Raw genomic sequence first — 18,244 nt, 5'->3', positions numbered from 1 at the left:
ATGTTTCAGTTAACTGGCAACCTAGAAATTTAACCTAGAAACCCTATCAACAGCTGGATGACAATTTGGGTATCTTCTCTTCCCTGTGTTGGTCCCCAGAATATGTTCATTATGCTCAAGTAAGCTTGTTAGATAGAAAAGGATCCCCAGTCAAGGGAACATTTAGCCTATTGCCCAGATATTTTTACCTGCTCAAGATTTGCAAAATGTTCCTACCTATTTACAGCACTGCATTTATGTTCTTCCTAAAGAAAACTGATGTATATTGTTGCTTTCCATATCTTCATTAATTTTGTTTTGTCAAGAAAAACTTTTTAAAAACTTGTAGAAATGTATTTCCTTGCCATTCAGTAAAAAAATTAGGAAGCAATTATACCTTTTTGCATTATTATAATGATGTCTGCATTCTGGATTTCTCACTTACTATGATGAACAATGTAATTTTGTCCTCTAAAACCTGGCTACATGACAGGAAGAACCATGTCTCAACTTGACCTCTATGAAAGGACCACATTTCAGCTGAAATCTAGTATGTGAGGAATCTTCAATTATTATGTATTATGCACATAAGCATATAAAAGAAAAGGGGTCTTAAACAAAATACACAACAGGGGAAACTATGTTATCACCAGTGAGCACAAAAAATATAAAGCATGTTACCAAACAATTTTTTAAAGAGCTATAAGAATGGTGCAATTCAGAATTCTATCTCATTGACATATTGGGCACTTCAGAGAATATATTTAAGAAAATACAGTCAATATGTTTTTAAAGAGTAAAAGTAATATGAACATATCATATACTACTTATGAAAAACTTTTTTTGATTTTTTAAGGACAGGTTCTAGAATACTTTTCCTGTGAGAGTCTATTCAGATCTAATCACAATTTAACTTATTGTTCAGAATTCTTAAAACAAGCAAGACATAAACCAAGATTTATCACTCAAGAAGCGTATCTCTTGCTTCAAGTCATAAAACAAAACAAAACAAAACAAAAAAGTCATAAAACAAAAGACAAGCAGAGGGAATGCTTCCTAACTCAATGTATAAAGACAGCATTATCCTACTACCAAAAACAGACACAGGTAATACAATAAAGTACATTTTTTTGAACACAGATACAAAAATCCTCAACAAAATATTAGCAAATTGATTCTAATAATGCATAAAAAGAATTATACACTAGGACCAACTGGGTACATTACAGGTATGTGAGGCTAGTTCTACATCTGAAAATCAATTAACATATTTCATTGTATCAACAGGTTATAGAAGAAAAAAACCACATGATCATATCAAGAGATACAGAAAAAGCATTTTACAAAAACCAACACCCATTCATTCCAAAAACTCTCAGCAAATTAGGAACAGAAAAGATCTACAACAAACCTACACACCTAATCATACATAACGAAGAGAAACTAAAAACTTTCCTGCCAAGAAATTTCGTACCAGAAATCTCAGTATATAGATTGGGAAAGAAAAATAAATTCTTTGTTCACAAATAACATGACTGTATACAAAAAAATTGACAGAACTATTCCTGAAACTAATAAGCAATTATATAGTAAGGTTGCAGATTACAAAGTTGCTATACAAAAGTCAACTGCTTTCCTATGTTCTAACAATAATCAAGTGAAATTTAAAATTAAAAACGTTATTTAGGAAAAAAAATATATATATATATTCACACTGTACTCCCCCCCAATTAAATATGCAGAAACCTAACAAAATATGTAAAAGATTTATATGGAGAAAACGAAAAAAAAGATGAAGTAAATCAAAGAACTAAACAAATGGAAACATATTTCATGTTTATGGATAGTGCCTTATTTTGGGTACTGTAACAAAGTATCATAGACTAGGTGTCTTGCAACAACAGAAGTTTCTCACAGTTCTGAAGACTGGAAGTCTGAGATCAAGGTGTTATCACGTTCAGTCTCTAAGGAGGGCCCTCTAGGTTGCAGACTGTTTAGTTAACATGTTATGGAAGCAAGAAAACAAAGTTGGAGGACTGACACTATTCAACTCCAAGACAATTTGGAGCTATAGAATTTAAGACAGAGTTTGGTTCACAGGCAATACAATGGAGAAAAGACAGTCTTCAATACAGTGTGGAACTGGACATCCACACGTTAAAAAAAAAAAAAAAGAATCTAGACACAGATTTTCACAAAAATTAACTTAAAATTTATTATATATCTAAATGTAAAATGTAAAACTATAAACTCCTAGAAGGTAACAAAGGAGAAAATCAAGAAGACCTTGGGTTTGGTGATGATCTTTTATATAAAACACCAAAGGCACTATCTATGAAAAAATAATGGATAAGCTGGACCTCATTAAAAATTTGAAATTTCTGCCCTTTGAATAGATAGGAAAAATATTTGCAAAAGACTATTAATTGGCAGTGCTAATTTAAAGCATGGTCCTTAAACCAGCATCAGTAGCATCAGCCTCACCTGGGAACTTGTAAGAACTGCAGAATTCTGGTCCTGCCCCTGATCTTCTGTACCAGAATTGGCTTTTTAACAAGATTCCCAGGTACTTAGAATGTATGATAAAATCTAACAACAATAGACTAGAAGACTGAGCTTTAGAAATAAAGAAAGCAAAATGCAACAAGTAAAATAGGTCGAATTTTTTAATAAACAGAGAAGAGTATGCAAAACTAAATTTAAAAGGTTATGTGGGGGAGGGGAAAAAGGGGATGGGAAGCTTGCTAAGGGTATTGTTGAGAAAAGAGCAACATTCATGAGAAAAATCACTGATAAACCAAGTTTAAACAGAACAAGTCATGTATCGTACATTATATAGGGAAAACAGGAAAATAGATGAACACTTACAAAAAAGAAACGTTTTGATGGATAAAGAAGCTACGGACAAAGAAGACTGGGAAGAAGGATTACTAACAAGAAAAATGACGTTGATGTCTCCTAATCTGAGTTCTCATTTTGACCAGAATATTTCTGAACTCTTTTACCCTCTATGGATTAGATTATAATGTTTTAAAAATATCAAGGGTGTTCCCCATATTATATTTATACAACAAAAGTATAGTCTTTATGTATAATATTCAGACTACGAGAGAAGTTAGTATCCTCATTCTATGGAAAACAAGACTCAAATTATGACCAGAGACACTAAAAAGATAACATGAAATGAAACCTCTCAGATTTGGTGTCACTTGCATTGTTAAAATAATAAACAATATTGCCACTTTATACTTTCTTAAAAAAATGAAGACTGTGGAACCAACCTAGATGTCCTTCAATTGATGAATGGATAAAGAAACTGTGGTATATATATATATATATATATATATATATATACACACACAATGGAATATTACTCAGCTATAAAGAATAATAAAATTATGGCATTTGCAGGCAAATGGATGAAATTGGAGAATATCATGCTAAGTGAGATAAGCCAATCTCAAAAATCCAAAGGACGAATGATCTCACTGATAAGCGGATGATGACACATAATGGGGGGTGGGAGGGGGGCAAGAATGGAGGAAGGAGGGACTGTATAGAGGGGAAAGAGGGGTGGGGGGGGAGGAAAAAATAACAGAATGAATCAAACATCATTACCCTATGTAAATATATGATTACGCAAATGGTATGCTGTTACTCCATGTACAAACAGAAACAACATGTACCCACTTGTTTACAATAAAAATAAATTTAAAAAAAAGAAAGGTTAGATTCTAAGATCAGAGACAAAAATCCCTAATTGTAAAACATACTCTCAGAAATCCCTGTGTAATTTCCTCGTTCCTGTTTTATAAATTATTTCTATATGTTGATAAAGCTTCCCTTGTCTATTAAAAAAAAAAAGAAAACATTTTAATTTACTTTGTTCTCTAGCAAAAATACTGTTAGCTGTTCTTAATCTATAAAATATAAAAGGCAGTGCTCTAAAATGTTGGGAGTATTGAGTCTGAAGACAGGGTTTGAATCCTGGCTCCATTTACCATTTGTGTTAAGGACCTTAAGGACCTCCAGAGTTAATCCTACCTACTACTTCTGGTCATTTAAGAGGATCAAATAAGATAAAGACTAGCATAAAGCCTGGCTCACAGCACAGAAGAACTCAAAAATATATATTTTTTGGAGTGGGGGATGAAAAAAATGTTGAAAGTTTTTGTTTGTTTTTGGTACAGGTCATTGAACCCAGATTCCCTTAATCACTAAGCCACATCCCCATCTCTACTTTATTTAGAGACAGGATCTTGCTGAGTTGCTTAGGGCCTCACAAAGTTGCTGAGACTGGCTTTGAACTTGCAATTCTCCTATTTCAGCCTCTCTTCTGAGCTGCTGGAATTGTAAGCAAGTGCTATCGCACCCAGCTGTTGAAAGTATTTCTTAAAGCAGACTCTCCCATGGATAAAGGGGCTATTCTATCTTAATATAATTGGAATTGTTTGAAAGGACAATATTTGAATCAAATCCTGGATTTCTGCCATCTTCCCTTTTACGAACTATTATTTTGCATGACCACAAAATCCATTATGTAATAAGCTTGTAAAAAAGTGCTTCATCAAATCTTCAGACAGATTGTTCTGATCTTTAACATAATCAATAACCAAATCTGAATGCTAGTTTTTAAGACTCAGCAGAAGAGAAGCAATTTTGGAATTAAAATGCATATATACTTTAGTCATTTATCCTTGTATCTATATTCCTAATATTTCAAATGTTTATTTAACCAAATTGCCTTAGAGGCTATAAAATCAAGAGGTACTGTTAAATTTTCACTTTGTTTTTCTATCAAGTGATGACTAAGTACAGAAAAGAGAGAGAAAGATCCAGTTCTCAGAGTTCTCAAAGTTCACTTGCATCTAACCTGCCTTAAGACAAAACTATGAAACTTCTCTTTTGTGAGGATTCATTCCTTGCAAATTACATTCCTTTGGGCTAGTATAAGTTACTGAAGCCATTCTGTCCCATTGTTTCACATGTGGAACACCTATAAAAATTTAAATATACCACTTATGGCAACTTTGAAATAATATTTGAAAATTTATTATGTTCAAAGAATTGAAAAGTAAATGCCTCAGTCCCAATACTCTCATCACCTCCCACATTGCCTCAAGGCTATCTATGGCCTCTTGTTTATTTAACCAAGTAACCCAGTCATTTTTTTGTTCTAGTCTGTAAATAATTATACATTATTACTTATATGGTTTGCATAATATTTGAGAGTGCTCCACAATGATTCATATGATGTATTAAGAGGGCATAAACTTAATCCAACAACACTCTTTAGAAGTGAGGTCTTTAGAGGTAATTAGGATTAGATAAGGTCATCAGGGCTGGGCCTCCATGATTCAATACTGATAGCCTTATAAGGATAGAGACATATGGATATTCCCTGTCTCTTGCCATGCAATGCTTTGAGTTACTTTGAGTCTCTGCCAGCAAGAAGTCTATCACCAAATACTCTCAATCTTGGACCAGCACCATGAGCCAAAATAAACTCTTCTCTTTATATGTACCCAGCCTTAGGTATTTCATTATAGTAACAAAAAGGAACTAATACACTTACTCAGAGGAAGTGTCCAGCTTATGAAATCTTAAGTGCCTTAGAACCTATAATAAATTTAAAATGGTCACAAATTCTTTGCAACTCTAATAAATTATTTCCCATGTTCTGGAATACAAGTTATCTTATGGCTTGCTTTGACTATATCTTGTGGTAAAAGTAACATCATTCAACTTGCCAGCCTAGGCCTCAAGAGACCTTGCAGGTCCTATAATTGCTCTCCTGGAGTTTTTCCAGATAACCTGTTTGTCCTCTCAGAGATACGTGGCCCCAATAATAGCCAGAACCAACTGCCAGATATAAGAGTGAGGTCTTCCAAGACTATATAGCCTTAGTTAAATCAACTGATAACTGCAGCTATGTGAGTAACCTTGATGAGATTAGGAAAGGAACTGCTCATCTGATCCCAAGCCAAATTGCTGACCTGCAGAATCACAAACAAAATAGTTGCTTGGGGTGGTTTACTACCCTATGAGATATAAACTTTTAACCCCCCTACTAAAGAAATGAGATTATTTCTATGTAGAGCAAAACTGATGAATTGTACTATTTTGCCTTCCATGAAATCAAACTTGCTAATATGATCACGCCACTAGATTAGTGTTTCATCTAAAAACAGACACATATGACAAGACACAGGCCAATAACATAGAAAGTTGACGTGGCATACAATTTTGCCTCCATAGAAGATTCAAATTCTATCAAATCTTTCATTAGGTAAAATGAGGGCAAAATAAACATTTTAAAAAAATGGGTCACTGAAGCTGCTACTGTGTCCTGAACAACCTAATGTAAATCCTAATCCTGTAATCAACAGGACTCAGGGCTATATGTATGCTGAGCCTCCTTACTTCCCTGTGTCCACTTTAGAGTGGACCTGAACATTTCTTTTCCTTACCACTTGAAAGGACTTAATATATCATATTTATTTCAAGGTAGTTACTATTTATTTCTAAATAATCTCTTTGAGAAACATTGCATAGTGGACAAAGCCATGGAGATTTAAGTGCAACCATACTAACTGCATGATTATTAAGAGTTAAGGATTAAAAACCAGAGAAATAATAGACATTTTTCTTCAAAAATATATGGCAAATTATACAGAATTCAAAAAATTCTATTACTTAATAGGAGTTTTTAAGGACATTGATTTTTATCAGTTGATTTTTGTTAGATAATAAACACCTCCTCAAATTTACAGTTTAAAACAACTGATTTCATGGGTCAGAAATTGAGGCTGGACTCAGGTGGGCAGTTCTGCTAATCATGCATGGACTCACTCAAGAGTTTGGGGACAGCTGCCAGGTAGATCATGGACTAGCTGGTCTAAGATGGCTCAGCTGGGATGGCTTATCTCTATTCTTCATGATCTTTCATCATCAATTTGGCTAGCTGAGGCTGATGTATCATGTGGAAACATACAAAGCTTCTTAAGGCCGAGGCTCAGAACTAAAAATATTACTTCCATCAAATTCATTTGTCAAAGCACATGAAAAAAGAAGATCAAGACTTAGAAGGGGAAACCTGGCAACACCAAGATGCCGGCTTACCACTCTTCTTTCATGGACCCTGACACCAAACTCTTTGGAAAAATGTCCCTGTTACCTATCAGAAGTCAGTTCAAAGGACCTGCCCCCAGAGAGACAAAAGATACAGATATTGTGGATGAAGCCATCTATTACTTCAAGGCCAATGTGTTCTTCAAAAACTATGAAATTAAGAATGAAGCTGATAGGACCTTGATATATATCACCCTCTACATTTCTGAGTGTCTAAAGAAACTCCAAAAGTGCAATTCCAAAGGCCAAGGTAAGAAAGAAATGTATACCCTGGGAATCACTAATTTTCCCATTCCTGGAGAGCCTGGTTTTCCACTTAATGCAATTTATGCCAAACCTGCAAACAAACAGGAAGATGAAGTCATTCGAGCCTACCTACAGCAGCTAAGGCAAGAGACTGGACTGAGACTTTGTGAGAAAGTTTTTGATCTTCAGAATGATAAACCCAGCAAGTGGTGGACTTGCTTTGTGAAGAGACAGTTTGTGAGCAAGAGTCTTTCAGGACCTGGGCAGTGAAGAAAGTCTGGGCAGTCACTGTCTCCAGCGCCTTGGACAGCATTTTACAGCAAGATGTATACAATCCTTTTTCTTTATTTCATAAAGTTTTATACAGAAGAGAGAAGAGAGCATGTCTTTACTTGAAAAGTTCTTGATCAAGAATTTGGGGGTGTGGGGGTGATCTGTTGAAAAGTGATTTGAAATTTTCTGTAGTATTAAGCTGGTGCTTAATAAGAATGAAAAATAATAAATTTCTAACTTCATGTCAAAAAAAGACTTAGAAGGTAGATGAAAAGAAGATAAGCTGAGAACATATACAATGGACTATGACGCTTTTAAGGATGAAGAGTTTTCTTTAATTCTGGAGAAAAGGAACAGGAAGATGGAAAAGTATCTTTCAATTCAGTGAATATACTTTGGCCTACTTTTTTTTAATTAGAATTTTTTTTTAATTTTTACAGACTGCATTTTGATTCACTGTACACAAATGGGATACAACTTTTCATTTCTATGGCTGTACACAATGTATTCACACCATTCATGTAATCATACATATACATAGGGTAATACTGTTTCACTCTACTATCTTTCTGTTCTCCATCCCCTCCCACCCCATTTTCCTCTACACCATCCAAAGTTCCTTCATTCTTCTCTTCCCCCTGCCATCCCCCCCGCACTGTTATATATCATTATCCGGTTATCAGAGAAAACATTAGGCCTTTGGTTTTTTGGGCGTGGCCTATTTCACTTAGTATGATATTCTCCAGCTTCATCCATTTAAAATGCCATAATTTTATTCTTCTGTATGACTGAGTAATATTCCATTGTTTATATATATACCACAGCCTCTTTATCCATTCATCAATTGAAGGGCATCTCAGTTGGTTCCACAATCTAGCTACTCTGAGTCGAGCAGCTATGAACATTAACGTGGCTGCATCACTGCAGTATGCTGATTTTAAGTCTTCTGGGTGTAAACCAAGGCACTGGATAGCTGGGTCAAATGGTGGGTCCATTCCAAGTTTTCTGAGGATTCTCCATACTTCTTCCCAGAGTGGCTGCACCAATTTGCAACTCCACCAGCAATGTATGAGTGTGACTTTTTCCCCACATCCACACCAACACTTATTACTGCTTGTGTTCTTGATAATAGCCATTCTAATTGGAGTTAGATGAAATCTTAGGGTGGTTTTAATTTACATTTCTCTAATTACTAGGACTGATGAGCACTTTTTCATATATTTGTTGATCACCTGTATATCTTCTGTGAAGTGTCTGCCCAGTTCCTTAGCCCATTTATTGAATGGGTTCTTTGTATTTTTGGTGTAAAGTTTTTAAAGTACTTTATAAACTCTGGAGTTCAGTACTCTGTCTGAGCTGTGTGTTGAAAGATTTTCTCCCACTTTGTAGGCTCTCTTTTCACATTACTGACTGTTATCTTGAGAAAAAGATTTTTAGTTTGAATCTATCCATTTATTGATTATTGCTTTTATTTCTTGTGCTGTGGGGGTCTTGTTAAGGAAGTCTGGTCCTAAGCCAACATGATGGAGATTCGGGCCTACTTTTTCTTCTGTTTGGTGAAGTCTCAGGTCTAATTCCTAGATCCTTGATCCATTTTGAGTTCAGTTTTGTACAGGGTGAGAGAGAGGGGTTTAAGTGCAGGATATAAAATCAACATGCACAAATCTAAAGCATTTTTATTCATAAGTGATGAACATCTGAAAGGGAAATGAGGAAAACAACTTCATTTACAATAGCCTCAAAAAACAAAAATAAAATACTTGGGAATAAATCTAACCAAAGAGGTGAAAGATCTCTACAATGAAAACTACAGAATATTAAAGAAAGAAATTGAAGACCTTAGAAGATGCAAAGATCTCCCATGTTCTTGGATAGGCAGAATTAATATGATCAAAATGGCCATATTTCCAAAGGTGCTAAACAGATTTAGCACAATTCCAATTAAAATCCCAATGACATTTCTCATAGAAATAGAAAAAGCAATCATGAAATTCATCTGGAAGAACACAAGATCCAGAAGACCCAGAGCAATCCTGGGCAGGAAGAGTGATGTAGGAGGTATCACAATACCAGAACTTAAACTCTACTATAGAGCAATAGTAACACAAATGGCATGGTACTGGCACCAAAATAGACAGGTAGACCAATGGTACAGGATACAAGACACAGAGACATATCCACATAAGTACAGATATCTCATATTAGACAAAGGTGCCAAAAACATACAATGGAAAAAAGATAGCCTCTTCAATAAATGGTGCTGGCAAAACTGGAAATCCATATGCAGTAAAATGAGATTAAACTTTGTGCCTACTATGGAATTCCAGACTTCTATTCATGCCATCCTCTCTTCACAGAATGAATCCAACCTCAAATGTACTCACCTTTATGACTGAGGGACATTTAACAACTCTGAGCATCAGTTTCATCACAAGATTTCTGCTGGAATTTAATAATGCACATCACAGCCTAGAAATTAGGTGCTATGTAAACATCAGTCATTGTTACAATTTACAATGTAACAATGGAATTGTTGGAATAGGTGGAATTTTAACAAATTACTTCAGTCCTTCTTTTATACTGTTTGTCACATTAAAATGCCTCCACATGACCAATTCATGTTTTCTCTCCCTCACTAGCAGGTACTAGATCTCCCACAACTTTACACTACCCATAGTATATATAAAAACTTAAGCAATTCAATAATATTTTTTCACAATTATTACATGTAGGTCATTGTGCAGGGAGAACCAGAAATGAACAATAAGTTTCAATTTTCCTTCCTTAGGTAGCATGTAATCTTGTAGAAGCAAAGAAATATTATTTAGTGTAAATGACCAAAGGCCATAATAAGGAAACAGATAAGCTTGCAATACTGGTGCATGCCTGTGGTCCCTCCCAAGTACTTGGAAGGACAAAACAGGAAAATCGCCTGAACTCATGAGTCTGAGACAAGCTTGGGCAACACAGTGAGAACCTGTCTTAAAAACAAACAAACAAACAAAACAAAACAAACAAACAGCTGCCCCCACAAAAAGAAAAGAAAAAAAAGAGAAACAACCTAACAGATAAATGGGCAAAAGATTTAAACAAATACACTGATAAAGAGCATACAAAAAGACAAGTCAAAATCATTAGTCTTTAGGGAATTGCAAATTAATGTGAATTAAAGCCACAAGGAAATACTATTACACACCTCTTAGAATGGCTAAAATTAGAATAGTAAGGTTATGGACCAATCAAACTCATACCTTCCTTGTGTGGTAAACTAATATTACACAACCATTATGAAAAACAATTTAGTAGTTTCTTGCAAAATTAAAAACATGTCTAGTACATGACCCTGTCATTCTATTTCTAGGTGTTTATTTATGAGTCATGAAAGTATATATCGAAAAACATGACTTGTAATGAATGCTAAAAGCAACTGTTTTGTCAGCAAAACCTGAAAACAATCTATATGTCCATCAACGAATGAATGGGTAACAAACCGCCATCCATTGGAATAGTATTCATACAATGGAATAGTACTCAGCAATAAATTAAACTAATTCTGTAGCAATACAGATGAATTTCAAAATCATTACGCTAAAGAAGTCAAACAAAAACAGGTATATTCTACATATCCCATTCATCTAAAGGTTTTAAAAGTACAAATTAACCTATAGTGGCAAAAAGCAGATTAGCTGTTGTTTAGGGAAGGAGTTGAGGTTGGTGGAAGAAGTAGGAAGAGGTAGGACACAGGGATTACCAAGGGGAAATAGAAACCTTTGAGGGTTCATTATCTTGATAGGTGAGTGAATCCAAAAGTCAACTGTACAATTTATTTCCTAAAAGTGAATTCTCAGGAAATTGATCCAATTGTACAGTTTATTATATGTCAATTATATTTCAACAGAACTTTCAAAAATCTACTTAATAACATTAACTATTTATTTCAACTATAGACAATATTCATGCTATAAAATGCTTATTTTCTATTACCCACACACAAAAAATGAGTTGAACATATTACTACTAGACATCAACTTTAAATGTTTAAAAGGACACAATATAGTATTTCAAAAATATTTTCAGAAATACACAAGCAGAAAATCTTGGATTCTAATGGATTAAAGCAAATTCACACAAGCTCTCAGGTAGACCAGAGAGCTTTGTTATCTTCTACTTATAACCAATGGTTAATTCTCAGGATTCTCACTCAATCTACTAACAACATCTGTCATAGTTGTTCAATCCTTTAAGCATTTTCTTAGTTTGGCTTTCTGAACACTTCCAGTCTGTGGCTTTCCTTCTATTTCATTCTCAGTCTGCATTCCTTGAAAATACACAACGACTTTAGACCCGGTTCTTTTCTCTTAATTTTATGTACACTCACTCAAATGGATTTCTTAAAGTGAGATACATCTTAAGACACACATCTCTAAAGGTAAATGTCATCCCCAAGTAAAGTCAATTACAGATAAATTCTAATATTATTTGATGAGGCAGTTGCAAATGAAAAACAATTCAAATAAGCACACACAAAATAAAAATAAGAAACAATTTTCAATAAATCTCACCACCTTTAAGTTCAACATGACTGGTGCAGAGTCACTTAAAATTTTAAGGTAATAAAACTAAATTGATAAAAACAAAATCAAATATTCATTATTTATTCTAGTCATTAGCTATATTAGAAACATTTAAATGCCATGCTGGATATTTCATTAAAAATGTAAACTATGGCCCTGTCTATGATCCTAGTCCAAGGGCTTAAAATAAATCAGTAGCACCCATGTTAATATACTCATTTCAAAAGCCCTTTTTAAAACAATTATTTTCTTTACCTCCAAAGATTTCATAAAGAGAGTAAACACTATTTTAATCAACATATTTTGGTCCTAACATGTCCTCTCCTATAACAGATTTTCAATGAGTGAATTTAATGAATTTAAAATTAGTTGAAGAGTAGGCAAAGTAGTACACACAAATAGTCCCAGCTACTCAGGAGGCTGAAGTGGGAGGATAACTTGAGCCATGGAATCCTAGAATTTGAGACTAATCTGGGCAACAAAGCAAGATTTTGTCTCAAAAATAAATAAATAGAAGTGCCCTCAACAATGTGGTCCAGCATCATCCAATCCATTGAGAGCCTGAGCAGAGCAAGAAGGTGGAAGAAGGGTCAATTCTCTTTCTTCTTGAGCTGGACATCAGAGATAATGGGTTTTTTTTTTTTTTTCTTCTTTTTTTTATTTATTTATTTTTTTTTACGTTTACATAGGGTAATGATGTTTATTATATTTTTCCCCCTCCCCCCCCACACCTCCCACCCCTCCCACCCCTCTTTTCCCTCTACACAGTCCTTCTTTCCTTCATTCTTACTGCTCTCCTTGGCCTAACTCTAAACCTAACCCTAAACCTAATGCTAGCCCGTCCCACCCCCCATTATATGTCCTCATCCGCTTATCAGCGAGATCATTCGTCCTTTAGTTTTTTGAGATTGGCTTATCTCACTTAGCATGATATTCTCCAATTTCGACCATTTGCCTACAAATGCCATAATTTGAGGGCACTTCTCTTTACTCCATCTACTGGCTCAAATGCTAATCCTTTCTGGAAAAACACATAATATGAAAGTATATCTCGTATAATTCTTTTTTGTAAATATTTACAAATCTCTTTACATAGATATGCACAGCAAAAGTACAGGGGAGAAAAATCACACAGTTGTTAACTCATTGAGATGAGACTGTAGATCTTTTTATAACATTCTGAGCTTTCTATATTCATTATGATAAAAATAATTTTTATAATCATAAAAGTGTATTTTCATATGAAAGTTACATTCTTTAGCAGTCTGATTTGTACTCAACTTTCTGTATTATACCTATTGAATCAAAAATAGCTTTGTTTAGGGCTGAGGTTGTGACTCAATGATGGAGCACTTTCCTGGCATGTGTGAGGCACTGGGTTCAATCCTCAACACAACATAAAAATAAATAAATAAAATAAAAAAAAATAAAAAAAAATAAAAAAAAAATAAATAATAAATAAAATGAAATTAGTTGAAGAACTCATAAATTTATTCCTACCTCAAGAAATACATATTAAAATTCATGTTCAACTGATGATACAATGTTATCTTTCTGTACTTAATATGAGCTAAAAAAAACTTACTTAAATGTAGACTTAAATGAGTTGTAAATAAACTTTAAAAACTCTAGGGCAACCACTATTTTTTTTTTAAAAAGAAGTATAATTGATATGCAAAGAGTAGAGAGAAAATGAAACTTTGAAAATATCCAAAGTCAGAGAAGGGTTAAAAAAAAAAAGGAAGATTTTTTTTAAAAGGAAACAGAACAAATGTGAAGAATGCAAAACAGTTACAAATATGAAAGCTATTAATTCACTTATATCAAAAACCATTTAAAATATGAATGGTCCAAATACAACAGCTAAAAGCAGAAATCATCAGTAAATAAAAAAGGGGGAAAACAGACCTAACTATATGCTGTCTACAAGAAACCAATTTTACATATAAAAACAGTAGATTAAAAATAAAGGGATGAAGATATCTTTATATACCATACTAACATGAATCTAAAAAAAGTTCGAGGTATAGCAGAATCAATTTTAGACAAAGGAGATTTCTGAAAAAGGGAAATTTTCAGGGATTTAAAAAATGGATTATATTATGATAAAGGGGACAAATTCTCCAAGACAACATAACAATCCTTAATACACACACTCTTTAACAATTATATCAAAATATGTAAAGCAAAAACTGATAGAACTGCAAGGAGAAATAGCTGAATCCACTATCTCAGTTGGAAGTTTTGACATCTTCTATTAGTAACCGACAGATCTACTGGCAGAAAATCAGTAACGATACAGTTGAACTAAGTAACACTATCAATCAACAGGATCTAATTGACATGTACACAGTTCTTCACCCAACAATAGCTTGAGTTTCTTTTCAAGGTCACATGGAACATTCACCAAGACAGACCACATTTCAGGTCATAAAATGCACCCAAATTTTTTTTAAAAGAAAAGAAACAATACACAGTATGGTCTCAGAAGAGATGATGGAATTAAACTGGGGAGCAATAGCAGAAAAATAGATGGAAAAAATCCCAAAATATTTGGAGATTAAACCCCACACTTCTAAATAATGCATAGTTCAAAGTCTCAAAATGTTTTTAAATACTATGAATTAGATGAAAATGTAATTTAACAAAACTTGTGTGATTTATCAAAAGCTGTGATTAGAGGGAAATTTATAGCACTGAATGCCTATAGTAGAAAGAATTATCTAAAATCAACAATATAAGTTCCCACCTAAGGAAATCTGATAAAGAAGAGTAATATAAACATTAAAACAAGAAGAAAAAAATAATAGCAAAAATTAGGACAGAAATCAAGGAAATTGAAAATAGGAAATCAACAGAGAATATCAATCAGATCAAATGAGGATTCTTCAAATATATCAATAAGTGACAAAAGTTCTAGCCACATATTATATTACACAGAGCTTTTATTTTGATTTTTTTAAAATGTGTTAGACTTTTCCTCCACTATACTACAAAATGCTCCACCTCTTCTTTTTGCTTAACCTTTCCACAGTTCTGACATAACCTCCAATACTTCTGTTATAAAAATTTATGAGAAAGAAGAAAACAGACATCACTATGAAAGACTACAAAAAGCTTACTTTTGTAGCAAAATATGAAAAACAACAGACTTCATAATTTTTGGTAGAGAAGCGAAACAAGTGAATGTATGTCCAACACATAAGCCTTTGTTCTTCTTTTAAAATGACTTACAATCATTACAAAACACTTTAACTTATTGGAGCAGACATGAGCAACTGCTACTCAGGAGGAAAAGAACAGCAAGAAGCTTGAATACTGTCAAACATGTACACACAAACCAAACAAAAAACAAACAAAAAATCCCCACAAAACTTTGCTGCACATCATCCAATAGATATCAACACACCCAAAATCCACCTCTCACAAAGACACCAGAGTGTCTCTTGAAACTCTATCTCAGGACCATGGACAAAGGCACATGCAGTCAGGACTTTGCATGTGCTTCTCTTCTTATCTAGTTCATGTGGCAAGAACAGGCCAATTAAAGAGTTTCAGAATTTTCTATCTTTACCAAGTAGAGATAAAACAAATGTATTTACCACCTGGGCATTTAGGACCCAGAAAAAAACTGAGTGACCCAGCTCAGTGCAAATGTCTAAAACTGAATCAATAAACTACAGAAACAGTCTCCCTGCCCCACCCTCCCAAGCCAGAGTGATCTTTATAGAACATAAGTATAATCCAATTATTAACCTCTTCATTGGCTTCTTGAATAGATTTATGATAAAAATCCATAACTCTTGTAGAACCAGGCTTTATGTAGGCCCTGTATATTCTGGTTCCTGATTACCTTTGCTAGCTTCTATTAAATTACTATTAAATTTTATTCTATTAAATTTATTCTAGACTTTTTTTTTTTCAGTTCTTTGAACTACCAAGTTCTTTTCCACCACAGAATTGTCTCACATGTATTCTTTGTAACCTCTTCCATTTCTACCTAGTTTTCACTAATCTTGCCTCCAAAAAGCCTTCCCTGACTCCCAATGTAAACTAGTTTCCTTCTTTTCTAGTTTATAGCATGCACCACAACTTCTAAATGTGAATGTATGTATTTGATCATTATGTGTCTCTCTTCCTGCACTGTTAACTCTAAAAGACTAAAGACCTACCCTTTTGAAACCTAGTTGGCTCTCAATAATTATATGGTAAATGAATAATTGGTTTAGCATGTCGCTAGATTAATCCATTGCAAATGAAGGGAGGGTAGCAGGTAGGCATAATTGTCATTATCCAATTATTAAAATAATTAAATAATTATTAAAATATTAAAATGAATTTTCCAAAGGTAACTTATTGAGGAAAGGGGAAAGAAAGCAGTTCCCATAGAACCTGAGCTACTACTGGGAAGAACAAAAACCTGTTCAATTCAGTTACCTTCTCCCCTCAATTCCATAAATCTTCATAGACCTATGATATCAATAAAATAAAATAAATTTAATAGTACCTGTAAAGTGACTTGCAATATTACTTCCTTTCCTCTTAGGAGACCATGCTACACATTAGCAATGAATATCATTAATCTCCAAATAAAAAATTGTTTAAAATTCTACAAAATAATGTATATGACAAACAGCTGTTTTATGGCCCCTTCTCTTACAGCATCCTTATCTTACAACCCGCTGCCCAAAAGAACAATTTCTATAGTAATTCTGTCTACTCAAAATCCACTTATCTTAAACTAAAGAACAGGTATGGGAGAAAAAAAAAAAAAAAAAAAAGCAAAACAACCAAACACCAAAATCATCTCCTGTCTTTGAGGAGTTGAGAAACTCTTTTTTGTCAATCTGCCTCCAACTCTACCCCACCTATGTCAAAGACCCCATGCCATTCCATTTCTTAGTTGTCCTGGAAGTTGTTTTCTTCTTTTTTTAATTTAAAATAAAATAAAAATGCGAACATAACAATAAAATAAAAAGTCTTGCTTATAAGAACTGTAGTGTGTAAAAAAAAAAACAGAACTACAATCTTTTTTAGAGGGCGATACAAAATGGAGAAATTCCCTAATAGGAAGTATATAAGCAGCAATATTAAAAAGGGAAAAAGAACTCTTAAAAAAAAAAAAAGAGGAAGTTACACAGATCTTTCAAGAGTCTTAGAATTTTATTTGTAGCTAAAAGGGACCTCAAGTCATCAACCTTTTCATTTTACAATTGGCAAAACCAAAAACCCTGAGAGGTAAAGTCATGTAGAAGACCCTACCTCCTTCCAATTTCTATCATGCCCAACTTCCTGCCCCAGATGATATAAGGCTAGACTACCCAGCAACAGAAGAATATCCTCCCCTTCACATCCAGTGGGTGAAAGAGAACAAGTTCCTAATGTTGTCATGCCTACCAAGATAAAACTGTCATAGTTATAAATATTTTAAATACAGTATTTATTAGTATAATTTTATAATTATCTAGTATTCCTAGTATATCCTATAATTCAGGTATATTATAGGCTAAATATGGTTTAGTGGGCTGTCTGTGAATCTACATACAAGCATAGTTTCTGAAGAATAAGTTCCATGTTCCAAACCATTTTACAATTACATTTTAAGGATATAATAATCCCATTCTAAATTAGGACTACCAACTCACAAAGACTCAAAATTCTAAGCTGAATATGATAAACTAAAAACACAAGATTCTTAATTTTATAAGTTCTACTTCAAGGATCATTTATTTTTTAAAATTAGGTACTGACATTTTGCACAAGATTTAATTTATATCCATCTTTTTTTTATTAACATTTCACCAGAAAACTTAAGTCAAAAAGAAAAACATTTCTACACTCATTCAGTAATTTTAAAAAGTTAATATACATTTTCACTAAGTGAACTGTAAGAGGTAAGAAGAAAATTGTTAATATTTCATTTAGGTAACCAATGTATACATTATTCAGTATCTAGTACCAGTTCAAAAACATGTGGTAAAAGGATTATAAAAGGAGGCAGAATAATGCAACAATTTAAAAAAGAAAGTAAAAGTTCTCAA

The 18,244-nt window shown here is 33.5% G+C and overlaps 2 protein-coding genes across 4 annotated transcripts in view; one reads left to right on the top strand and one right to left on the bottom strand.

Annotated features, from left to right (window-relative positions):
* Wasf1 (WASP family member 1) overlaps positions 1-18,244 on the bottom strand; it is a 61,339-nt gene that overhangs the window by 39,282 nt on the left and 3,813 nt on the right. The window lies entirely within an intron of this gene.
* Positions 7,090-7,626, top strand: LOC124987969 (actin-related protein 2/3 complex subunit 3-like). The gene has a single exon (XM_047557081.1). It carries the CDS (start codon positions 7,090-7,092, stop codon positions 7,624-7,626), a length of 537 nt encoding a protein of 178 aa, XP_047413037.1.

Source organism: Sciurus carolinensis, chromosome 7, assembly GCF_902686445.1.
Source record: "Sciurus carolinensis chromosome 7, mSciCar1.2, whole genome shotgun sequence".
Lineage (NCBI taxonomy): Eukaryota > Metazoa > Chordata > Mammalia > Rodentia > Sciuridae > Sciurus > Sciurus carolinensis.
The sequence above is the reverse complement of the archived record's forward strand: the minus strand, read 5'-3'. Positions and strand labels throughout refer to the sequence as shown.